Source organism: Rhinatrema bivittatum, chromosome 2 (genome assembly GCF_901001135.1).
Source record: "Rhinatrema bivittatum chromosome 2, aRhiBiv1.1, whole genome shotgun sequence".
Classification (NCBI taxonomy): domain Eukaryota; kingdom Metazoa; phylum Chordata; class Amphibia; order Gymnophiona; family Rhinatrematidae; genus Rhinatrema; species Rhinatrema bivittatum.
Genome location: NC_042616.1, coordinates 795,517,271 through 795,544,305, shown reverse-complemented (window position 1 = coordinate 795,544,305; position 27,035 = coordinate 795,517,271). Strand labels below are relative to the sequence as shown.

General features: G+C 40.6%; 1 protein-coding gene across 4 annotated transcripts in view; it reads right to left on the bottom strand.

Annotated features, from left to right (window-relative positions):
- Positions 1 to 27,035, bottom strand: part of DENND3 (DENN domain containing 3) — a 235,872-nt gene that overhangs the window by 28,539 nt on the left and 180,298 nt on the right. For 3 of the 4 annotated variants that reach the window (XM_029592116.1, XM_029592114.1, XM_029592115.1), the window contains 4 exons: positions 18,410 to 18,517; positions 16,316 to 16,455; positions 12,269 to 12,429; positions 4,360 to 4,493 (listed from right to left, as the gene is read on the bottom strand). In XM_029592116.1, the coding sequence (XP_029447976.1) occupies positions 4,360 to 4,493; positions 12,269 to 12,429; positions 16,316 to 16,455; positions 18,410 to 18,517 (543 nt within the window). The remainder of the gene's footprint in view (positions 1 to 4,359; positions 4,494 to 12,268; positions 12,430 to 16,315; positions 16,456 to 18,409; positions 18,518 to 27,035) is intronic. The other variant, XR_003854950.1, reaches the window with a different exon arrangement.

Sequence of the window (27,035 nt, the reverse complement as noted above, 5' to 3'; positions counted from 1 at the left end):
GTGTTGGAGAGCACATTGTCCCTATGCTGTCTGTCTGTATGCACAAAGATTTGTTGCAGAGGCAGTATTTGAAAGGCACCAAGCTCCAGGACGTTCATGTGAAACTGTGCCTGGAGTGGAATAGACGCATATTGGGTTGAGAAGCTTTTAGATCAAACTGTACAACCCTGAGTAAATGCGAGCATGAGCAGAATCAGACTAGGTTTTGGTTCTAGATCTGCAATATGGATGAGGGATGAAAGCGGTTGAACAGCTTAGACCCACTGATAATGGAATTTCACTGAATCTAACTCATAGCAGTTTTGGATCTATGAGGAAAGTACATAGTGAAAAAAACCCTATGGCCCGGCAATGAAGAATTGAGGGGCTGAAGTTATGGAAAAATACGCTCAGGGACATGTAAGAATCTATTAGAATGTCTGCACGTATGCTGGACAGGAAGGTCATTATGACTGTGGTGTCCAGAAGTGTTGTATAAGGGATTTATGGCAGTGACAGTAATCCCAGTTAGTAAATGTATAGTGAGTCATGAAGAAGTGAGCTCCTTGCGTGGAGTGACTGGTTATGCAGCTGTCCATGCAAGGAAAAGCGTGAATGATGTTGCACTCCGCAGAGAAACAGCATTCGCCGATAGTGATTCAATGAATACCGCAGTTGCCGAAGCTGGTGTAACCGGCAGAGCTTGGGATTGTAATATTGTTGACTCACCATGAAGCACATAGAAAGATTAGAGGTAATGTACTTACTGCGATATGGAAGCATGGTAACGAGAGATACCATTTTACCTGTACCTTCTGAAGAAAGTTGGTATTTCTGAGGTCCAGGATGGGTGGAGAGTTGAAAGAAAGAATAGTGTAATTAAAACTCCCCAACCCCCCCTTCCCCCCTCTGTGCTTTGTAGTGTCTGGTGGAGTGTACCGGGAACCTTGATACAAGGTGGGGTGGCTGCTCTGATATCCGGCCAGTTGGGAGACCAGGTGGTGTCCAACTGGAGGGGCTGATGTAATTTGGATATCATGTAACCTCCCATGGGAGCGTGAGTGGTAAAGTCTTACCCGCATTTCTGTGTGCTGTACAAGGACACATCGAGACCTGTCGTCAGGCTTTGAGGTGGACTTGCACTTGAGGCAGTATTTGCTGGATCTCGTGTTTAGCAGATCAGCGAATGCACCTGGAACTTTGGTTCTGAAGCAGGAACCAGAAGCCAGAGCATTAATCAGTACAGAGCCTCGTTGCTGAAAAAGGGAGTAAGCCCTGATGCAATCCCAGAGAAATGATAGAGTGGTTTCTCCTGGTATTGTGGTTGACATAGCTAACATAGCGATATGTGACACCAATATGGTTCTTGGACGGTACATGACCTAGAACTTTTCGAACCATGTGGCCCAAATTAGAGAACATATCTCAATGGGAATGCCACAGAAGCGGGTACTTACCATCCGACGTGGATCGCCGAAGGACGAGCTGGTGAAGATTGCTGGCTCCGTGGATTTCTGGAGTCCTCGAGGGGTAGCCTTTGGATGTACATGTTTGTCTCAACTCTGATGCCTGTGATGGCGCAGGTGTAGAGGAGACAGGCTGAGCGTGGCTGGCGCTTACACCGTAATTAGCGGAGGGCCACAATCCCGCACCAATGATGGCGGGGCATGCCCCGAGAACAGGGGAGCCGATTAACGAGCTCGCGAACCCGATCCTCGTTGCAGTGGCTCGACGTCTCGTGATGCCAGTGCAGAATTCTTCGGACCTCGATCCGGTGTTTCTGGAGCACAGAGGACTGCCAAAACTGTGCAGAATTGTGCCGATGTTGCTCAGCCCGAGCATTGTCCAGCATCGAGAAAGATAACACCAATGTGCTGGATGGCGTCTGTGGCGGACGGTCACCATGTTGGTGATGATGCATGCCACGGTGCTCGGCCCAGTCTGTGCCAGTGCTGAGATGGAAGCCCTCGTCTTGGATGGCATTGATGAAGGACTGTCAGCATGCCTGCTCTGCTCCTGGCACTATGTAGTGTCGTAGGCTAATACGGAGCTTTAATAAGAACCCAAAGCATGGAGCACTGTGTTCAGGCGAGGGCATTACATGGCAGTGCTATGTCTGTATTGACGGTGTCGATGGCGGCCGAAGCGGCCTCGAGGGTATCATCAAAAAATGTATGTGAAAGAATGTCGATGACTCGGCCAGAGCAATGACGACAGTGACTGAGCACTGACGGCATCGGCGTAGGTATCTATAGAACGATGTGGCATCGAATAGTCGAAAAAACATCGTTGGTATCAGAAAAATGATACCGGCATCGACTGTCGATGACCGCATCGATAGGAAAGTCGAAGACAACGATGGAAACGACATGGCGTCGAGGGCATCGATGTATGTAGGTGGGCACCGTCTGAATCGGTGGCACGGCCACGGGCATCGACGGTATGGCCAAGGACGTTGACGATATCGATTGGATCGACTCGGGCAGCAATGGCGTGCATGGCATCCATGCCACGGACATGGGCATTGATGGCACTGACATGGGCACCAATGGAATCGATGTTGGCATGGACGGCATCGATGGCATCCATGGAAACCACCCGGGCATCGATGCCCATCGATGGAAACCATCTGGCAATCTATGTCCATGGATGGAATAGACCTGGCATCAATGCCCATCGATGGAAAGGACCTGGACATCGATGGAAAGGTCCTGGGCACCGATGGCATCCATAAAATAAAGGATGGCATCAATGAAATGACCCTGGCATCGATGGAAGTGCATCGACCCGAGTATGGATGGCAGCGACGAGACAAGGTGTGTGTCGATGGCATCCATCCGGGCAGTGATGGCACCGATGGAACCCAAGGAAAAATCAGTGCCGTGGATGAAAAACGTGGACGGTACTGATAGAAACGATGCAGGGAGGATGGCATCAGGGTACTGCAGGGGGAGGGGTACCAATGGCATATAAGAATCCAGGACGGTCTGAAGGGGGTACTGATGGTAGCGATGGGGCATCGACTGCGCGAGGGTACAGAGGAAATCGAAGGACCTGAATCTACAGGGGCCCTGGCGGCAACGGAAACCATGGAAGTCCCTGTCCCACTAGCGCTAATAACCAAGCAGAGTGTCACAGAAGGACACGTGCAGGCTATGTGTAGCTAACTGAAAAAATAGGGAGAGGGAAGGCCGCAGTCGGTTGGCAGGCCAGAAAAGTGACAGGAACCGACCGAAAAAACAGGGCATAGTACTCACCGAGCGTTGAATACACGTGCGCAAAGGGAGACCCATGCATGGAAAAGTGTTTGTGAAATAAAAGTTTAAGTATTTCCGTGTGGAAAAAGTATTAGAATTTCTCACAGAGCTCCTAACTGCTATGCTTACTGCAGAGCAGAAAAAAAAAGACTGAGGGAGACACCTGTGGCTCACAGGGATAACTGCAGGCTGAGCATGGTCAGTGCACTCAGTGTGGCAGTGGCAGTCAAAGCTTTGTAGAAACTTTGACAGAAAAGTTTTCTGTACAGGGCTTCATCCTGTGATGTCACCCATATGTGAGGACTACATCCTGCTTGTCCTGTGAGAACACGTCACCCCACTCTTTAAAAAATAATTTTTCTTTTTTAGAAGATCCAATCCAGCAACTTTAGCAAAATTCCATTGCCCAAACAGCTTGTTTACAAAATTACCAAATTGTTGGTACTTACAACTTAAACCAGGCAGTTCACTCGTCTCACCATAGACAGAAAGTGATCCAAGATAAAAGAAAATTGTACCCTGCCTACTGTGCCTTATACCAAACATATCATACCAAGTAGTGATATGACAACAGTAAAAACCAACAGTTGGGTAAATCATTTTTTAAATTTGTGATTATCACTGCATTAAAATGCACACCAAGGTCCATATTCAGTCACTATCTGGAGAACAAAGTGTGGAAGGATATCAGTAGTGCAGCTGCCGACTATCTTAAAGCTGGTAGCTAACTTTATCCGGCTTTCTTTAGGACAGCTCTTTAGTCTGATCAGACTTAGCTGGCTAAGTTATCTGGCTAATTCTAAATATCAGAGTTAGTTGGACAAATTAGCCGGCTATCTCAACTCCTCCCAGTTACACCCCAGAACATCCCTAATTTATCTAGCTAAATTCTAGTCGGCTAACTTCTGAGCTAACCGGCTAAATGCTTCTGAATACAGATCTCATTACCAAAATGGAGAATTAAGACATCAATGACAAATGCTCGGGGGTTTTTTTTTTTTGCTATTTTGTTTTTAAAAAATTCAAAATAGTACAACTAATGTACTGTACCATATATGTGATATCAAAATAATGAAAAATTACATAAATTTAAATAAACTTAAGATTTAAATTTATAACTTACAACACCAAAGCAGGCTATTGTGCCACTTGATTGACGTTAGATATTGACATTGCAGTTTAAATCTTCTGTTAATTTTCAAAGTACTGACATCCCAGGAAATAACCGTTCCATCCACACTGCATGAATATGCTACACTTTGGATGAAAAACAATATATATTAAAAATTAGAATATATTATTTTGTACTCTAAGGGATACATTTTCAAGCATTTAGGTAACTTTTGTGCAGGTAAAAATATTTAATTGACCTAAGTCAGTCATATCCAGGTAAATTAATTTTTAGCCACCAGCATGCATACTTGTACTTTTGGATGCCTAGAAAAGAGGTATTATGGGAAAGGGGAGCAGAGAACCTTTCACAGGCATTTGGAAACCTCACTGATATTTAAATTTCCCCCAAAAATATGCTCATTGTAGGCAAGCTACTAATGCACCTTATACCACCTTTTTAAAACCTAAAAGGGTACTTTTATCTACATAACCCAATGCAGATGGGTTAGAGCGAGAGCTTAGGTGGGCCGCAGCAAAGCACGCAGCATAGATAGTATAGTTAAGAAATCAGCCTCTCATGCTATGTGCCAAAGCCACCACCCCCAGCCCTCCTGTCGAAGAGAAAAGATCTCCCAATAGAAACTTCTATTAGGCTACAATAAGCAAGGCCGTGATAACTGTCTCTGTACCTGTCCTGTACAAAATTTGTATACTATCATGAGGGCAATCATGAGGTAAATTCCATCTATTTGCAAATGATACTAATATCTGTAACAGAGTGGACATGCCTGAATGAGAAGAGAATGAAAAGAGATTTAAGAAATCTTTAAGAATGGTCAAAGACTGGGCAACTGGGATTCAATGCTAAGAAGTGCATCTGGGGTACAGTAATCCAAAAGAGTTGTATGTTTTGGGGGGTGGTGAAAGACTAATGTGCACGAACTGGGAGAGAGACCTTGGGGTGATAGAAGCAATGTGGCAAGGACATAGCTAAAGCTAGAAGAATGCTGGACTGCATAGAGAAAGGAATAAGTCAAAAAAGGGACCCTTGTGTAAAAACTGTTTATAAATTTCACAGGGCACATCCTTCTTAAAAATTATATAAAGTGGAAAGTGGAGGTTTCATATATTTTATTGGCAGGAACCATCCAGGTTGTCCCGTCCTTTTATTTTAATCAACCAACCCTCCTTCCACCCCTTTTTTTTTTTTTTAGTAAATTGCATGAAGCACTGTGAAATTCACACTTTGTTAAAGTGCACTTATAACGTGACAAAAATTATATTTTTTTTAATTTAAAAAACTGCACAAAAGACTTTTCAATTTCTGCATACAGACCGCCAGAACAGAAACTTAGCTGGATTAAGATGTAATATGTATGCCACTGCTTCATCAAACCCAACTTGCGCAAGTTTCGAAATCAATCCTTCTTCAGGAGACAATGTTCTTATAACAAAAGTTGTTCCCGTTTGAATTGTCAAACTTCTTCCACTTCATCACTCCCTTAATTCATATTCGGGCAGAAAAGCCTCCTCACCGAACATATTCAATGGCGGTCTGTCTATCCGCCATCTTTCTCCACATTATAAAGTCACCTGGGAATACCTGGAGCACCAATCAGAATCACGGAATTCAAATTAGAGATGCCCAATCAAGTTCTTCATTCAACCCATAGGTTTGTTCCGACTTCAATTTGTAAATCCAAAGTTGTTCGCAATAGTTTAGTTTAGCAGACCGGTTTCCTTCCCCCTTCGGTTGATGATCAATTACTGTCCACTGCAACTGCTCGAACTTGTGCCGAGCTTCTAAACAGTGTGCGACGATCGGGGCTGTCATACTGGCGGTATTTAATCTCGACCGGTGTTCGATCATTCTTTGCTTTACTGTTCTACTTGTGTGTCCAACATATATCTTGGGACATGGACATAAAATGATATATACTACACGTCTGAATGGATGGTCCATATACAGCAATGGTATAGATACATCGACGATGTGTTTCTCATCTGGAAGGGGTCTGAAGAGGAGTTACACTGGTTTGGTCAGTGGATCAACACGATAGATGAACACCTTAAATTTACGTACAATTGGAATCGAGACCAAGTAGCTTATCTGGATGTACGACTAAAGTTGGATGGCAACAAGATTTCAACTACGGTTAATGTAAAAGGCACAGACTATAACACATTACTTCGTTATGAAAGTCATCATCCTATCACCTTCAAAAAGGGTTTACCAGTGTCACAGTTTTTTCAAATAAGATGGATTTGCTCGACCACAGCAGAATATGAAAGGCAGGCTTTGCCGTTAAGCCAAAAATTTCTATCTAGGGGATATCCTAAAAAAGTTGTTAAACAGGCTTACAAGCGGGCCAAGTACAGCGACCGTGCTATTACAGTACAAACCCTGAAAAGAAAGTGATAGATTGGTCTGTGTTTTACCTTATAGTATGCACACAGAATCGATTATAGCATCTATAAGACAACATTGGCACATCTTGGCTTTGCATTATATTTTTCAGGACATTCCACTTATAGCAACCAGTAGAGGTAGAAACATTAGAGATTGGCTTGTTCATACAGGTTTGAGAAACCAAGCTCCAACCAGATGGGGAGCTCACAACAAATGTGGTCGGTGCAGTTTGCACTTTTACCATCGAAGGCAGCAATTGGGTTGATCCTGTCACAAACTACGTCATTAGAAGGAGAGACACGACACTGGTTGCACATCGGACAATGTAGTATTTTATGTCCATGTCCCAAGATATATATATATATATATATATATATATATATATGTATGTCACAAGTAGAATAGTAAAGCAAAGAATGATCGAACACTGGTCGAGATTAAATTCCTGCCAATAAAATATATGAAACCTCCACTTTATATAATTTTTAAAAGGATTTGCCCTGTGAAATTTACAAACAGTTTACACGAGGTTCCTTTTTTTGACTTATTGAATATTTTGAACCTTTGTTGATGATCTGTTAATTGATCTAGAGAAAGGAATAAGCAGAAAGAACAAAAAAAAAAGGTGATAATGGATAACACATTGAAATAGTCGGTTCAGTGTGCTGCAGCAGTCAAAAAAGCAACTTTCTCCGATTAGTTTTAAATAACTTCATGGAGTGCCCCCTAGTCTATTATCCGAAAGAGTAAATAACCGATTCACATCTACCCGTTCTAGACCTCTCATTATTTTAACACCTCTATCATATCCCTTAATGTGTTCCTATACACCTGTTTTAATGTACCCCGCCCCAGAGGAGACTGTTCAGTTCCATGTAAACCGGTGCGATATGTATTGTATACAAGATCACCGGTATATAAAAATAAATAAATAAATAAATAAATATCCCCCCTCAGCTGTCTCTTCTCCAGGCTGAAAAGTCCTAACCTCTTTAGTCTTTCCTCATAGGGGAGCTGTTCCATTCCCCTTATTTTGGTAGCCCTTTTCTGTATCTTCTCCATCGCAATTATCTTTTTTGAGATGCAGCGACCAGAATTGTACACAGTATTCAAGGTGCGGTCTCACCATGCAGCGATACAGAGGCATTATGACATTTTCTGTTTTATTCACCATTCCCTTTCTAATAATTCCCAACATTCTGTTTGCTTTGAGTGCCACAGCACACTGAACCGACAATTTCAATGTATTATCCACTATGATGCCTAGATCTCTTTCTTGGGTTGTAGCACCTAATATGGAACCTAACATTGTGTAACTATAGCATGGGTTATTTTTCCCTATATGCATCACCTTGCACTTATCCACATTAAATTTCATCTACCATTTGGATGCCCAATTTTCCAGTCTCACAAGGTCTTCCTGCAATTTATCACAATCTGCTTGTGATTTAACTACTCTGAGCAATTTTGTATCATCTGCAAATTTGATTATCTCACTTGTCGTATTTCTTTCCAGATCATTTATAAATATATTGAAAAGTAATGGTCCCAATACAGATCCCTGAGGCACTCCACTGCCCACTCCCTTCCACTGAGAAAATTGTCCATTTAATCCTACTCTCTGTTTCCTGTCTTTTAGCCAGTTTTCAATCCACGAAAGGACATCGCCACCTATCCCATGACTTTTTACTTTTCCTAGAAGCCTATCATGAGGAACTTTCTGAAGATCCAAGTATACTTGGATCTTCAGAAAGTTCCAACCTTCTGAAGATCCAAGTATACATCTACCAGTTCACCTTTATCCACATGTTTATTAACTCCTTAAAAAAAAAGTGAAGCAGATTTGTGAGCCAAGACTTGCCTTGGGTAAAGCCATGCTGACTTTGTTCCATTAAACCATGTCTTTCTATATGTTCTGTGATTTTGATGTTTAGAACACTTTCCACTATTTTCCTGGCACTGAAGTCAGGCTAACCGGTCTGTAGTTTCCCGGTTCGCCCCTGGAGCCCTTTTTAAATATTGGGGTTACATTAGCTATCCTCCAGTCTTCAGGTACAATGGATGATTTTAATGATAGGTTACAAAATTTTACCAATAGGTCTGAAATTTCATGTTTTAGTTCCTTCAGAACTCTGGGGTGTATACCATCCAGTCCAGGTGATTTATTACTCTTCAGTTTGTCAATCAGGTCTACCACATCTTCTAGGTTCACCTTGATTTGATTCAGTCCATCTCTTTCCTTTCAGACCCCACCCCCCTCCTTCGAAGCAGAGAGTGATGTTGCAGTTGCATCAAAAGAATCCAGGCTTATTGGTTAAGGGTAATAATCCCATGCCTTCTGTTAAAGTTAGTAACCAGTGCACTGTGCTGGTTACCCCCATGCTCATCAGTTCCGCAGACCATAAAAGTCGGAGCCCTCATTGGTTGCTGTCTAAATCCAATTCCCCATTTCCCTTGTCATTTGAAGGAGAGGGCAATGCTGAAGTCACAGCAAAAGTATCAAGGCTTATTGGTTAAGGGTAGTAACCGCTGCACCAACGAGATACCCTCATGCACACTTTCTTCTTCGTTTCCTTGGCCATAGAAGTAGTCTTGTGCTTTTTCCCTTATGTCCACATAACAATATCCCAGACCATGGAAGTCTGAGCTCTCAGTTGCCATCTGAATCAAATTCATCTTATCCCCCTGCTGTCTTGTTGCAGTTGCATTAATTGCAGCAAAGTATACTGGTTAAGGGTAGTAATCTCCATGCCTTCTGCTAAGAGTAGTAACCACCTTATCAGCAAGCTACGCGCCCCCCCACACACCTAGTATGTTTCTGTCCTCTAGTCTTTAGAAGACGGAAATGAAAGGTGTGGGGGAGATATGGGAAGGATGGAGTGTAAGGTACGGATAGTTACCCAAAAAAAGATGACTTTTAGAAAGCATCCTAAGAAAATGCTTTATAACAAATTACATACACATACAATGAGCCCCCTACAGAAAAAGCTTATAATTGAAGACAGCTAGCGATAAAGTGACTTGCCAAAGACCAAAAGTAGAAACAGTGGCAGAAGCTGAAATGGAATCCAGATCTCCTGGTCCCCAGCCCCTTATTAAGATTATTGGCCATAGTTCCTCCTGTCTTTTTTCTTCCAGCTTAATTGGAACCAGTGCTGAGATTCTAATGCAATGAGCCTTCATTCACAACTACTCAGGCATATTAAAAATATGCAGAAAAATAGTCCCTATCTTCCCATTGTCCCTAGTCTGGTCATTGCAGCAATGGTCCTGAGGTCAGAAGTCATATACTAGGGTTCCTTCTAAATTCCTCTATTATGTGCTAAAAATCTGGCTGCCAGATGACACCCTTTAGGATGACCATGACTCTCTCCCTCCAGGGGCTGTGAATTCTTCCTGTACAGCATCCCCAGCCAACCCAAGCAGACCAATGCAATATCGGCACGCAGAAAATGGGTGCATATAATGCACCCTAATGTGTACATATTGACCTCTCTGGGGCACCTGATTTAATATTTAAAATCGGCTGCTGTGGTAAAAAGGAGGCTCTAGGGGAAATTGTGTGCCCCTACGCCTTCTCAGCAGCGGGCACTCAGGAGAGGTGGCTGTCAGCGGATTAGGAAAACAGAGGCTCAATTTTACGAGTTCCATTTTTCTAACCTGTGCACAGCCACGGGTTAGGAAAATGGATTCTCGTAAATTGAGCATCCCTTTTCCTAACCTGACCATTGACACTTTTTTTTTCTAAATTTTAGTTTTAAACTTTCTCCTCCTTTTTGTTCCTCCAACTTAATATTGCCACAATAAGTCAGAGGAAGTATAGAAAAAAGCAGTATTTTCAGCATTTCTGTTCACCTTTTGGACTGCTCAAAAATTAATGCTTGCTCCGGGGCAGGCGCTCATTTTGGAGAGAAAAATGTGCAAAGAATTTTTTTTTTTTTTTGCATTGAGGGAGAATAGCTAATAGCCTCATCAATATGAATTTATATGTGATAAGCATTATAAGTTTCGCGGAGGGTTGGACGCGCATTTTGGGCGTCCAAAACGTGCGTCCAACCACAGATTAACTAGTGTGCTCAGTTGAGCACACGGTATTGCATCGGCCTGAAGGTGTGGAAAGCCCAGAAATTAAACCAAAGACAGCACTGCCACTGAGCAGGCCTAGCACCTGCATTTATTCTGATCTCTAGGCCATCTGGTCTCCAGGGATAATCATAGCAGATGACCTCGAGTTTAACTTGTAGCACTATTGGGCAGTCAGGCAAAGTCCACTGATTGGTAGGGTACAAAGGGAGCCGTATAATAAACAAAATGGAGGTGGGAATGCCTCTGTACAACTCATTGTGTTCATTTCTGAAAGCTACATCTCCAGAGGGATACTGAGCAGAAGAAATCTAGAGAAAGGTCAGCAAAATAGTGCAGCCTGTATTTAAGTCCTACGCAGTGAAACAGACAGGGCACGTCAGCTATGTCAGTTTGAAAGAGAATAAAAATAGCCAATGGGAAAGGTAGTGCAAATAAAACATGTTGGCAGAAGCCAAGGGCAGGCGAGGAAGACACTGGGATAACAAAAGGTAGGCAGGAATTGGAACAGGAACACAAGATGCAGCAACACTTCTGCAAGGATGCAGGTGACCCATTGCTGAGGCAGCAAGTGTCTGGAGAAGCCCTTTACACAGCTACACAGGTGACATCATCAATGGGCACCACAGGCATTTTCCCTAAGTTTGGCTGAGTCTGGCGCGCACATGCCTAGGGGCACATTGGGAGGCAAAGAGTGGTGGCATCCTGACATGGCTGGTTGGAGAGCTTGGGTGAGAGGGCTGGCTTGCGGGGGTGTCAATATATCTAGGGAAGCTGCAAGGAACAAAACCTTGGGAAGCCGTGAAGAATGATCCTGTGAATCTGGTAAAAAATCACAAAGGCCTAGAAACAGGAGCATGAGGCAACAAAACTGACTGAAGGGACCCCATGTAGATGCGTAGTATAAAAGCATGCATGGGCATGCTCAATGATGCACAGTCAAAGCTCTAGAAACTCCAGGTTCACAGAGTGGAGTAGCAGCCTAGTGGTTAGAGCAGCAGGCTTTTCCCTAGGGAAACCAGGGTTCAAATCTTGCTATTGCTCCTTGTGACCTTGGGTAAGTTTCTTTACCCTCTGTTGCCTCAGGTACAAAATTAGATCGTAAGCCCTGTGGGGATAGGGAAATACCTACAGTACCTGAATATAATCCGCTTTGATGTACACTTTGAAGTGCTGAAAAGTGGAATAAAAATAGACTTTTTTTTTTTTTTTTTTTTTTTTTTTTTTTTAAAAACAGGAGCAATGGACTGAATTTCCCCAATATTTTTGCCTCTCTCTAGATTACTTGACCAGATGTGGGCAATTTAAAAAATATTAAATTTAATTAAAATAAGACATCAGTTCACAGAATGTAAATGTATTCTGGTAATTATAATGACTTTTCACATTTTTACAAAATACACAAAAATATAAAAGTCTATTTTACCTGCATGCGTTTTCCTTGTTCTCCAGAATTACATCCATAACATCATGACGATGATCAGTAAGTTGCTTATTACATGACATACTGTGAGTGTTTATGATATAGATGATAGAATCTTGAGAACCAATCCATACTTGGTTGTGCTCCACACCTAGCATGCAGGTCTGTCAAGACGACAAAAAATGCACTGAAGCATCACAAGGATCCAGACATTAACAGAAAGACGACATCAGTTTCTGCATTTCAGGTTGCTAGCTGGCTCCATTTAAAACCTTCAGGCTGCACTAGTCTGTTTCATCCCACTGCATTCATGGATTGTGTAGTATTACAGTAAAGTCGAATTACAAGTGTAACCCTGGATAATAGTTCCAGATGCCATCTCTCACATTTCTATTGTAGTTGGACACTGTAGCTATCACAGATTAATTTCCAGAGTTTACTGCATGGGGGGGGAGGGGGGCAAGTTTCCTTCCAAGGCTCTCACATTGCCCTCTTGTCACCCCATAGTTAAGTCTCCTGCACACAGCAATAATAATCTCAGCACTGAAGATAGCAAAATCACTACTCTTATAAGACACATGAGAACTGTTTGGTGGTTTCCAAAGTTTCTCTTTACTGATAAGGTGCAAAGATGAGCTTTAAAGTCTTTACAGCTGTGCACTTCACTTTCCAGATGATGCAAATACTTTTAAGAAAGTTTGTGACTTCTTACAGTCTTACCTTCAGATGTTTTTTCTCCAAAATTACTTAGTTCCTTCAGATACATGATATCTTTCCTCCCATTGAAATACAGGGCACATTTGGATGCTGGTAGTTGAAGTATCTATATATATATATATATATATATATATATATATATATATATATATATATATATATATATATATGTTTAAAATGTTTAAAAGTGAAATGTAAAAGCCGGACAGGTTCATTAATTAGGGGATGCGCGAATCTGTAGGGCTTGAGTGTGCTGAGTGAATTTTAAAAGCCACCTGGATACGCATGCAAATGCCGCAGCGCACACATCTTAGAAGTTTTCAAAAAGGGGTGGGGCACTGTTTTGGGGCATGAAACTGAGATGTGCGCGTAAATGCTTAAGTGATCCAGCATGTGCAGAAGCCTCCTGCCACATGACTACTTTTGCTACGGATACCATGTAAGTAATAAAAGAAATATAAATAGGCAGATCGGCAGGGTTTTAAGAGTCAGGGATAACGGGGGGGGGGGGGGGGGGGGGGGGGAGGAGTGAAGGCTATGAAATCCATGGAAGGGCTGGAGGACTTCGCCCTGATAAGAGAGAACTGGAAATGGCGTTGGTGCACGCCCCTTTTAAAATCCATTGACATATGCAGTAGAAGCAGCATTTGCGTTCGCACGGGTGCGTGCGGTGAAACTATTTCATAACATGCACAAGTTATAAAATAGCCGCGTTCCTGGGTGCGGGCTGAGGAACACGTGCACATATGCATCCATGCAGCAGTTTGAAAGTTACCATCTTAGTCTTATCTTCTTCCTCTGGTAGTATCAAGGGTGATACCTTGTTTCTCCTTCTCTTCAGTAGATGTTCATGGGCCATGGATGTGGTCCACTTCCTCTCCTTTCTTTATTACTCTCTTTCTCAGGATGTCTGAAATCATCCTCTTCCTGGATTCTTAGGATCTCAGATTCCTCTTTTAAGAAGGGAACCCTCTTCCATTTGTTAGAAGAGAAAACTCAAAACAGCTTAGTTAAGTCCAAAAGAATTAGGAACTCTAAACTCAAGTAAGTTAAAGGTGGCATGAGAGGATAGAAAAACTCTCATCCAAAACAAAAGTCTCCATGGAGGTTAAAGTTAAGGCTTAGAAAAATGATAGCAGAGCTTAGGACATGATGCCTCCCTGAAAGCAAAATGGATCCATGAGCATGAGCCAAATGGTGATCTCTAGAGAAAAGCACTGGGGACCCTACCATTTCCAGCTGCCACATGGGGCAGCTGCAAACCCAAAACACACCAATCTGTTTACCCCCCCAACCCTAATTGGTATATTCCTTATCCAGGATTAGTAGGGAACTAACAGGATCCCTACACAAGTCCATGCATGCAATGAGGTAAAACAAAGACTGATGCAGCCTAATGATAAATTGTCACCTGGCAACCTTATCTGCAACAAATTTTCAAATGAAAACAAATGTTTGCTCCAATTGTATCACATGATCAAGATGTGTCAATGTCAAAGTTTCACCTTGACTGGCTTCCATCTTTGGCACAAGATTATGACAACTTTCATTATGTGAATATCTGTGTAATTAGTGCATCAGTAAATATTACAGAAAGCTTTTCCTTAGGAAACTAGCAAGAAATGGAGTCGAATGTTGACCCCAGGCAGTAACCAATGGCAAAGCAGCTTTAAAAATACTTCATATTACAATAGCCTCATCTCCCTGAGACTGACCTGTTTTCCTACAGGAAATAAAAAGAAAAAATATGAGTTGGAAGTTACTTGGCACGCTGACAGTGACATACATTTCAATAAATTGGATGAACAATTAAAAAAGGTTACTGGAGGAAGGAAAGGCAGATACAGAAAGTAATCTTAAGGCCAGCTGTCCAATAGGAAGCAAGGAGATGTATGAACATTTCTTGATCAGTGGTTTCCTCTTTGGTACAGAAATCTGTATATAGTTAAGGACTACTAACCAATCATAGGGCAGTTTTCAAAATGATCAACATTAACCAATGGCAGGGCAGCTTTAACAGTTTTTGATGACAGCACAATAATCTGTCCCTGAGATTTCAATTTATTTTCTTTAAAAAGCATTGACCTGTGCAGCACGTTGCTATACTTCAAACTACGTAATTAGGGACCTAGAAGCACTTATGAAGGGCAGGACAGCTGTACAAATGCTCGGGGACATCATGATGTGCACCAACCAATCAGATTACAACTGAACTCAACAGGCTGCTTCCCTACAGGAATCTAAAGGGACAAACAGCAATTCTTTAGTGCAGGGAGCGGAGGAGGTGGGGTGTGGAGAGGGAACATGAACTAGGAGCCAGGTGTCAATCGGTGCTCTGCTATTTGTGGCAGAAGTTGGAATGAAATTGAATTGTCTGAAAAGTTAATCGGGGTGAGGGGGGCGTTGGAAGGACAATTATGCAACACAGACATGATGATTTTGTAATAAAAAAAAATAACGTAAATGTTATCCCTAACTGTACTGGAGTATTAATTTAGTTTCAATCTGGATTGCTATTTTATATATAAATTCAGACTCAAAGTAAACTTACATACATACACACACCGCCAGTCAACCCAAGGCCAGCAGTTATTATATTGACATTTCATGCATGAGCTACACTCTTCACAAAGGCACAAGGATGTTACAGTCCCAGAGATATGCATGATATCCCTCTATGCAAGGACATCTACCCCAAGAAACAAAAGAATGGAAGAGTAAAACAGCATCCCTCTCTGAGAGAATCTAGTCCAAGTCATTTGGAAGTACTCAGACGCAGGAGGTAGTGATTCCCACACCTGCCTGCTTAAATGTTAATGGGCCTGTCCTCCAGAAACATTTCCAAACCTTTAAGCCCAGCAGTACTATTATCCCTGACCACATTCTCTGGCAACAAATTCTACTCAATATTCAAACTTGTCAAACACAGAGAGGCCAATTTTCAAAGGGTTTAGGCTCCTAACTTTTGTAGTTTAAAGCGGCACTTTTGAAAATTTACTACGTTTGAGGGGACCAAACCAGTATTAGAATTCAAGAAAGCATGGGACAAGCAAAGAAGATCCTTCCTTGCAGGAAAAGGAGGATACATCACAGATTAAGTACTGTCTTGAGTATAACAAACAGAATGGAAGATAGTATCTGCAATCATATTCTATATTTCAAGCCACTAAACATATCTAGTTTATAAAACCTCTACAGAGCCAGCGTGGCAGATTCTGATCAGAGTTTTGTTTACAGGTGGACCCAAGAATTGGCTCTACAGAGCCCTGATAAAATTAACTTTATATACAGTAAAAATGATTAGTAAGAAAAGTTTCACTATTGCTCGCTCACCAGTTTTGCATTGCCCACTTTAAAACAATGCTCTTGAATAGACCAAGTAGATGCATTAAACACAACCACTTTCCCTTCACTTAAAGCACACCACAATTTTGGATAGGCCTCTCCACCTTTTCCAGTTGGATCAAGTTGACCTGCAATGAAACAAAGTTGTTGTTGTTTTCTTCTTTACAAGTCCTCCAGTCATCTGGTCAATTTACTATGCTGACAAATTATGTAAAACAGTAATAAATCCAGCTCGAAAGAAAGAGGGTAAATGTTTTTTAAACTCTGGAGTAACCTCATATAGTGCCACTAGGGGCTACAAGCTTGTAAATGAAGCTCTAGAAGGCGCTAGGGCTTTTTAATCATTGGTTACCAAGAGTAGATGATTCTTCATAGGAAGCTTTCATAGGAAGCTATCATGCGTTTAGGTAAAAGTCCACCTTGAAGTTGAAAAGATAATAAATCTTTGTGTTACCAGTCTGTAGTTCACAATCAGGTTGTGCTGGGCTTCATTCATAGAATATCTTATGCTGTCCGTGTGCTGTCCAACACTGCAATGTTTCGGAAGACGCTCCTTCTTCAGGGAAACAGGGGATGCTTGATACCGGCAAATTGTGACTGGTGGGTAACTTGTAACCTAAAATAATGTGCAACAAAAAACCCTTTAAATGATGTGTAACATCTAGATTTGGATGCGAAACAAGATTTGTTAAGACACCTACTTGGTCTGTATAGGACTGTCAATATATAGGTGAGACCGAGACTTCATAATTGCTGAAAGAAACAAGCCAACCAATCAATGTTTACATTTCTTGCATAGTTTTATATATGCGGAGGACTTCAGCGTAAAAACTTACGTGCGCGGTTAAAACCTGCTGCATCCGATGAGTCTGACATTGACAGTCACCCGCTGTAGAATGCTGACATTTAAGTGAAAAAATCCCGCCGATCTGGAAGATTGATAGGCAGATGTGACGTGAGTGTATCCAAAAAAGGACATCTACATCATATGGCAGCCATTTTGGAAAAACTGGGGAAGCCTAGTTCTCCTTAAATGGGTATGCACGTCATCGGGAAGCCATATTGGAAAAAAGAAAAAAGTAGACTTTAACACATTATTAAATTAGATAATACCATTCAAATTTTTCATTCAGGCCTGATGGTTCAATGCACTGTAGACTAAAAACCCATTGATTCTCCTTGAAATTGAGAATCGATTGTTTTTACGCTGAAGTCCTCCACATATATAGACCTATGCAAGAAATGTAAACTTTGATTGGTTGGCTTGTTTCTTTCAGCATTTATGAAGTCTCGGTCTCACCTATATATTGACCGCCCTATATAGACCAAATAGGTGTCTTAACAAATCTTGTTTCGCATCCAAATCTAGATGTTACATATCATTTAAAGGGTTTTTTGTTGCACATTATTTTAGGTTACAAGTTACCCACCAGTCACAATTTGCCGGTATCAAGCATCCCCTGTTTCCCTGAAGGAGCGTCTTCCGAAACATTGCAGTGTTGGACAGCACATGGAGAGCATAAGATATTCTATGAATGAAGCCCAGCTCGACCTGATTGTGAACTACAGACTGGTAACACAAAGATTTATTATCTTTTCAACTTCAAGGTGGACTTTTACCTAAATGCATGATAGCTTCCTATGAAGAATCATCTACTCTGGGTAACCAGTGATTAAAAAGCCCTAGCACCTTCTAGAGCTTCATTTACAAGCTTGTAGCCCCTAGTGGCACTATATGAGGTTACTCCAGAGCTTAAAAAACATTTACCCTCTTTCTTTTGAGCTGGATTTTACACTTTGATATTTAATAGTTTTCAGCCACTTTTGGATTTTCAGTTTTGGACGAATTATATGTGCATTTCTGATATATGTGGGGTGGGGGGTATTCTCTCCATAGCAGGAAACAAGCAGTATCATTTAAAGAAACATTGACATGAAGCATTCAATATATTTAACCTATAATCATATAAATAAAAAAAAAACAACTCCCTTTGGGCAAGACAAAATGATTTCCTAATCTCAAATTACATCAGAATAGAGTATAATCTGTAAGAATTCTGAGCATAAAAACTATTGCTTTACCTGGTGTATATAGTAAAACATCAACTGCCTGCGAAACAGTTTCACCAGCTGAAGGATTAATCCTGTGCTTTAATGTTTCTGCTGTAGTTTTTGGAACCATCATGGGCACTACAATAAAATATATTATGTCACAACATGGTATAAATGTGAAAAACTAGATTAGTCAGGCACTAGAAAACATTGTTCTTTTAGGTAAACTATATAAAAAAATATGTGTTACTGTGCTGGACTGTATTGACTTTAATTCTAAACTGTTTTGAGGTATTAGGGCTTTCATACTGTTTTGTTAGCTTGCTGTTTGTGTGTGAATTGAGCTCTATTTTAGTTTATTAATGAAAGTGCATTTACTTTTCTTGTAAAGTAGAAACCTTCCTGGCTTGTTTTTCTTTAAAAGGCATTCTATTAGCTAAACAAACAAATTCACTGTGCCACAAATCTCTAACAAAAAAAAAAAAAAAAGGCTACTGGCCCAGGCAATGAAAAAGAAGAGAAAGAGAAAGCCAGAACAGATACATTTGGCCCACAGCTGAAGCAAAATTAGATAGACAAACAGAACAAAAAGAAAAAAAAACAGTAAGTTAGGCAAGCAAGCTGTAGAAAACCAAAGGATTTTTTTGTGAATTATAAAAGATTTGCCAAAAATCTGCCTGCACAGAAAAGATTTTCTGTGAACAAACTGAAAGTGAAACATTTAAAAAAAAAAAAAAGAAGGAGTGTGGAAATGCTACAAATCATATTGAAATTCTGAATTCCAGCAACTATCCAACCTTGAGTTTTAAGATGATGGTTCTTCTTTAAAAAACCCCAAAAAACAAACCTAAGTGATTCTGGACAGACTGATTCACCTGATATAAAAGCTATATATGAAGCAAAAAATGCCTGGAAAAATGTTTAACAAACCATTCTATGTATTATAGTAACATGCTGCTTAAATCCAGAGCAATGAAATGATTTACATCAAAGAACATACAAAGTTAAAATAAGACAAACACCATGAATATAACTGCTTTGACACTGAGAACATCACAAAAAAGTTGTATTAACCAGACTACAACAAAAGGCATTCGGCAAGGTGTGGAACAGGCAGAGGATGTAATCTTGTGAGTGGGGAGGGGGAAACAAACTTAAATGTTATTTGTAAACCAGCATAATGTGATTGTATCATGAATGCCGGTATAGAAAAACTCTAAATAAATAAATAAATAAATAAATAAATAAATAAAAGAAATGTGAGATAAATACTGTGTCAAATAGGAGGAGTGTCTATTCCATACATACATGTGCAATCATCAGCTGAACAACTCTGAAACCTAAGAGGTGCAACTGAGGAGGCAGAAGTTGTAAATTAGCAACTCAAGGACTCTCTTAAGCATACTCTTGAGTGGCTAGAAATTTTGATGTGTACACTAGGTCTGAACTGAATTCACAAAAAGTCCATCATGCAATTCTACAAGAAAACAATGCCAAAAAAGGATTCTCTAGACACTGAATCAGCATATAGTGCAAGCAGAGTTGGAAGAACTTCAGAGAAAATGACAGACAGAAAATAAAATGCTATTACTGCAAGACATGTAAACATTTTGCAAGGGATTGCATTCAAAATGCAAAAGGAACTACATTTTCAAGCAATGAAAGGGATCAAAGGAAAAATAATCAGAGTAAAAATAGCCCAAAAGTCATTTAACAACAAAAGAATTACTGGAACCACCAAGAAGCAATATGCATTTCATGTAAAAACAAACCATACGGATCAAGAGACAATTGATAAAGAGTCATTTTCAGTAGATTCTGGTGCCTCAAGTCATTTAACTGGGCAGCATGAATTACTCTAGCTATACTGCAGTACAGGCCAGATTTGAAACAATGGCAGATGGCATTGTACAAGGAAACAGTGGGAGGAGGTGGTATTCAATGCAAGCCATATGGAGATAGTTACTAGCCTGATAGCTGAATATGTACTGTGTGTACCTGAATTAGCTGACAATCTCATAGCAACTTCCAAATTAACAGATGCTGACAAAGTAAAAAATGGCACTGCATCAAAAGACCGAGACATTTATCAGATGAATGCCAAGGCTATACCAATGAGTGATCATGCAAATACCTACAGTACCTGCATGTAATCTGCTTTGACGTGTCAAAAAGCAGAATATAAAGTAAATTAAATAAATATTGTGCAATTAATACAAGTTATGGCAGGAATGCCTTGTATCTTTAAACTATGGCACTCTTAAAACCTAAGTGAAAGTGGGAAATTAAAGGTATTCGCTTGAAGACTGGCATTCTAGATATCTGTGAAGCCTGCAAAGAGGCCCAATATGGTGACATCCCACCTGTGTTAAAAAAATACCTAAATCATTAAATTCCAAAATGTTCCCTTCATACTGAGGGGAATTACTTATTAGCAGTTTCCCCATGCAAGATTTCTTACTGCAGAAAACCAGATCCAAAGCCTTTTCCTTTTTAGTTCCTACACTGTGGAATACTTTATTGGCTGAATTAAGGGAATAATCAGATTATGTAAGTTTTAGAAAAAAGGTGAAAGCTCTTTTTTTTTAAGCAGACATGATTAACAGTTGTCTTATTTTGTGTGTTAATTTTTGACATGTGTATATGCTGTTATTTGTGCTAGATTATAGATGTAAATATGCGATCCGCACTAAACACATTACGTTGGAAGTTGTGAAATACAAGAACGAAAAAACAAACAATTTAAGAAAAGCATTAAAGGCAATTTCCAAGGAACCACAAAAAAATCTACTGGAACGAATACATATGAATTTATATGGACCCATGCCAGTGGATTTTATTGATAGGAGCGTGCATATTTGTGTCAATGTATTTTTTCTTAAGCACAATAATGAAGTCCTAAATATTTTCAATGACTATGTATGATACTCAGAACGCCAAACAGGCAAGAAGGTGAAACAAGGCCATATCAATAATGGATGTGATAATCACAGATAAGAGACTTTCCTGAAGAAGTATGGCGTTCATCATATTCACCATCCCAAAATAGAATTGCAGAACATGTTAATCAAATGTTATTAAAACAAACCCAATAAGATCAGGACTACCACTCAAGGGCTGGGCTGAAGCATTAAGTACTGCTGTTTATGTAGGAAATTGTTGGAACAAGTTATTGAAAGAAAAATCAAGAGAAGGAGGAGGGACAGGCAAGAGGCAATCTATACCATTGGTTCTCAACCTTTTTCCCTATCTTGACACATCTGACAGACAACGCTCACATGTGTGACACTGCTCATTACAATCCACAGCAAAAATTAAAAAAACAAAACCAAAACAAAAAAACAACCCCGTATTACTTTTATTGTTAAAAATGACACAAGGAAAAGATAAGATACTCTCTGAAAATAAATTACATAAATAGTAAATCTCCCATACCAGAACAGCACCAGCTTCCAGCACTCAAACAGCAATCCCCTTACCTAAGAAAAGTCAAAATATTATACTAGGCCTTAACACACCAATACATCTCCTATTAGGAAAACGCAACAAGGCAAGCTGCTATAGAGCCCTACACAGAAACTACACACCAGCAGAATACCTTACCTCATTCACATGTGCAGACCCTCATCTAACAAAGTTTAAAGAGACCATAAAGCATAAATAGAAACATGCAGACCAAAATTGAACTGGAAACTACAACAAGCGAGACTGTATGCAGTGCAACAAAGGAAAGAGAGAAACATCACCAGCCCTCATAAAACAAATCAAGAAATATAAAATCAACAGCAGTAAAACCATAATAAAAAGAATATTTCAAAACAGCTGATGAATGGAATGCCCAATTAAAAACATAAAAAATTTATAGACACCAATAAAATATTTCAAAACAGCAGACACAAAGACCCAATAATTAAAAATAAGGATAAAAAATGCTCTGCTTTCCATACCTGGAAATGTTCAATTTGTAGGTGCCCTGAGATTGTTGTGAATTAGTATTGGGGGGGGGGGGGGGGGAAGGAAGGAGTTGCTAGCAACTCTCTCTGTCACACACACAGGCTCTCAATCACACATGTTCGCTCGCTCTCCCACCACCGAAGCAACTAGAGGCAGCAGTAGCCTCCTCTTCTTACAACCCTTGTGGCCTTGAGAAAGGAGTCCCATCGGCTGCAGGGAGTGACATTGCTCCAGGCTACGCTGTTCTCCTTTAAGCCAATGCTGCACACACTTGTATTCTTAGCATGGTCTCTTCCTGACCATGGGGGCGGGTAGAAGAGACCATGCTGCTAGTACCACTGAGTGCTTCTTCCAGCTCTCCTGCCGCATTCCGCCCGGGCTATCAGCATTTCAAGCCGGGGCAGAGGAAGAGTTCACATCTTGCTGAGGCAGAGGGAACAGGTGGCCAGCAGGGGACCAGAAAGTGTGGCAACACCTGTGTGCGCTTGGTACACACTAGTTGTGAACCACTGATCTATAGGATACTTCAAAGTGTTTGGAAGTCTCATATATGCCTAGATGTCCAAGCAATATCAGAAGTTAGATGCTAAGAGCAAACCTACAATCTTTGTTGGTTATTACAAAAACAGGAAAGGATAGCCTTGGATGATCTCAAAATGATGAATATTCTGACAAGCAGAGATCCCAAGCTTCTTGATTCTAGAAGATGGAGGTTACACTTAAAAGTAAATATGATGAAGTCATTTATTCTCTAAATGAAGAGAACACTGGACATTATATCGATGAAATGCCAAGAAGAGACCATGAAAGGTCAATAGATGAGACAGTTATCACATGAATTTCCATCATCTAGTGCAGAGACACATGATAAAACCTCATCAGTGCAAGAAACAAGACAAGCAGAAACTGTGTCATTCAACAGGTAAGTGGCAATTTCCTGATTGCCTTTGGTTTAGGATCCTAGTCTAAGTATTATTGCAACAGTGTGCACCATAAAGTGAAAGAACCAATATGTACTGAAGATGAGATGAAGACCAACCAGCTATTTCAATCTTTCAGACTGAAAATGTGGGAACTAGTGCCAAGAAAGGAGGACAGAGGTTGTTATATATAAATGGGTTTTTTTAAATTAAAAGTTAAGTCTTAAAGATGATTTGGAGCAATATAAAGCATGACCTGTTTTTGGACCACACATTCTCTCTTGGTGTCCAATAACCCTGCTGACAATCAGCCCCCAAACCTTTTTGGTTGGTATCTGTTGTCATCAATATCCAATCTTGATATTATAACGATACCATTTCTGAAAGTTTGCCTTGCTTAACCGTCAATTTAGACTTTCCCAGACAAAGTGACAGTGGTAATTGAACCTCATAGTCCAGAGTTTAGTGTTTTCATCTCGTCAATAGCGCTAATTGCAAAGGTCTCATGTGAGCTATTGTACATGGGACTTTATCTAAAGTTGAAGCCATCAACCTGAGAATTTGAAGATAATCCTATGCTTTTGGGGGATTGCTGGCTTGCAAATTTCTCTACATGTGACTGAATCTTGATGATCCTTTGAAGTTATTGTAACCAAACCTGCTTGGGTATTGAATTTGTGCCCCTAGTGTGTAACTTGAGAAAGCTTTAAATTGCTTTTCCCCAAAATTATCTAACCATTACTCCCTCTGCATATGATTTGCTTCTGATCAGCCAATCGTCTAAATAAGAATGGACCACTTCTTAAACAGGTTGCCACTGCCACAATTACCTTTGTAAAAGGTTCTTGGTGTCACTGATAATTCAAAAGCAGGGCTTTGAACGGATGTCTTCCAATTATGCAAAAAACAGATATTGTTGGTTGCTTTCCTTTAAAGAGATATGAAAAATAGGCTCTCTTTAGATCTAAAAGGTTTTTTTTCTCCTCTCCTCCCAAACAGTATTAGGTATTTATCTATTTATTTTGAAATGTATCTTTCTCTTTATTCAATATCTATTGTCCTAAGCAGATTACAACAGTTTACATAAAAAGTCACTTATATAAAGAACAAATATATACAGACAGTATATTAAAAATGCTCATTGATATTACATAATTCAGTTTACTACTGACATTAAAACTTTTGTCAAGCTCCAGTCATGGCTGCAGGAATCACTTTAAGAAATAAATGTCTTCAATTTCCTCTTGAATAATTTAAAATTAACTTCTTTCTTAATCTCTATTGGTAAATCATTCCAAAGCCTTGGGCCAATTACTGAAAATGCCCTCTCTCGCATAATGTGACATCTTGCATCTTTCATTGCTGGTACCACAAATTCTGCGAAGATCCTAAGTTGACAAGAAGGAGCATAGTGCAGTACTAGCATTTGCAGATATGATGGCCCAGATCCATAAAATACTTTATGCATTTATGTTAACATTTTGAACTTTACTCAGTATGCCTCTGGGAGCCAATACAGTTCCTTCTGGAGCATCATAAAATTAATCTGACAGCCACATTATGGGCTAATTGTAAAACATTAATCATATTTTCGTAACCCTACATTCCCAGCCCAAAGAGCTAGGGAACCATGGACTGCACAACCTGTTTGAAGTTTATTTTTACCAGGCTATATCTTAATCTTTGCAGTAATCTTAATTTAAAAAATACGCTTTTTCCTATTGTGCGTATTTGTGATTTCATGGACAGCGATGTATCAGTTAGCTTTCTTAGATCTTTCAGTTCCCTCTGTACAGAAATATCTGGTGTATGTAATGTTAAGTCCAGACCCAATGACCGCCTGTTATCATGGGTTCTTTTTCCTTCTGCTTCACTAGTCAGGAACATGTGGGTTTAATCCCCTCCTCCAGCAGCTGGAGACTTTTTTTTTTTTTTTTTAAACACATCACTGGTATGTCATATATAGAATTAGTTCTCTGTCTCCAGTTCTTGGCTAGAAGGTTGTTGCACACTGTCATTTCAGAAGAGTTTTTTGTAGGGTGTCAATTTATTTTTTCCCTGAGCTGGTATAGTCACTGTTTAATTCCTCTGGCCAATTTCCTGCATTTTAAGCCTGCAGAGAAGTGAGCCATTTGTGAAGCCTCCTGTGCGGGACCATATCAAAAGCTTTGCTAAAATCCAAGTAGATGACATTGAGCGCTCTTCCTCGATCCAATTTCTTAGTTACCCAATCAAAAAAGTTGATCAGATTTGTCTGACAAGACCTTCCCTTGGTGAAACCATGCTGCCTCTGGTTCATCAATTCTGCTGCTTGTAGATAGTTCACTATTCTTTCCTTCATCAGCGACTCCAATACTTTTCCCACCACCGAGGTGAGGCTAACCGGCCTGACAGCAATTCCCACCACTCAGTGGTGGGAATTTTCCCTTTTACTACTTTTTCTAGAGAATACATCTTGATCTCCTTGAGTCTCTCAATGTATTGTTTATAGTGCAGGCCATACACTATATTTGGTGGCCTTTCTTTGAACTGCCTTCACCATATCGGTGTCAGTTTGTAGATGTGGTCTCCTGAATTGCACACAGTACTCATCTCGTGGTCTCATTAGGAATAATAGGTAAAATTACTTACTGTTTTCTATTAGTGATACCTCTCTTTATGTACAGCAGTATACAATTAGCTTTTCTAACTGCTTTTATCATATTTACTGGCTAAATTTGTCATCACAGATGATGTCCCCTGTCCCCCAGGTTTTTTTGGAAGTGTGTTTCTCACCTTGAATCTGAGATACTTCCGGTGGCTGTGGATGATGTCTATATGACAGTACGCATCCTTTTGATCAAGAGAGCATAGCCAGTCCCCTTTTTGCAAGAAAGATATCAAGGTGCCCAGGAAAAGCATCTTGAACGTTTCTCTTTCAAGAAACTTGTTCAAAGCCCTTAGGTCTGGGACGGGACAGAGTCCCCCAGTTTTCTTTGCAATCAGGCAGTATCAGGAGTAGAATTCTCACCCTATTTGCCCTGGTGGAATGAGCTCGACCACTCTGGCCGTTAAGAGGGAGGAGAGCTCCAAAAGAAGCACTTCCTGATGAGCTACTGGGTCCCCAAACTGGATTCTGAGGGCAATATGGTGGGACACACAGTAGGTTTAATTTGTACCCTCTGCAAATGATGCCAAGGACCCACCTATCTGAGGTTACACTAAGCAACTGGTTTGCATAGAACTGCAGCCTGCCTCTGATAGGGAGGTCCTTTGACACGGGTAAACGTTTTGACTACATTCTCTCCAATTCAGTCAAAACCCTGTCTTAGGAATTTATTGAGGTGTCGTCTGGGGCTTTGGGACCTGAGAAGGTAGAGGATAATGTCTCTCCTTGGACTTAAGAAAAACTTCCTTGGTCCCAATCTCAGAGCCTTCCTGGATGAGGAGGCTACTTCCTTAATACTTAGAGAGCTGCTGGAACACTGCACAATGATCACAGATCTGCACTAGTACCTCCTCTATATGATCTCCAAAGAGATTCCATCCTATGCATGGCACATCGTTCCTGTACCTCTTGTCAAAGATCTGAGGCCTACAGCCAGGCAACTCTGCAGATGTTGATCCCTGTGGCAGAGACTGCCTCGAAAACAGTGTAGGTTGAAAGGACCCCCTGTTTTCCACACTCCATACGCCTATTAACCAGTGACTGGATGGTGTCAGACTGCTATTGAGGAAGCTCCTTGGCCATCCCTTGCACCTGCTTCAGGATGTTCTGCATGTACTGGCCCGCTATGCAGGCG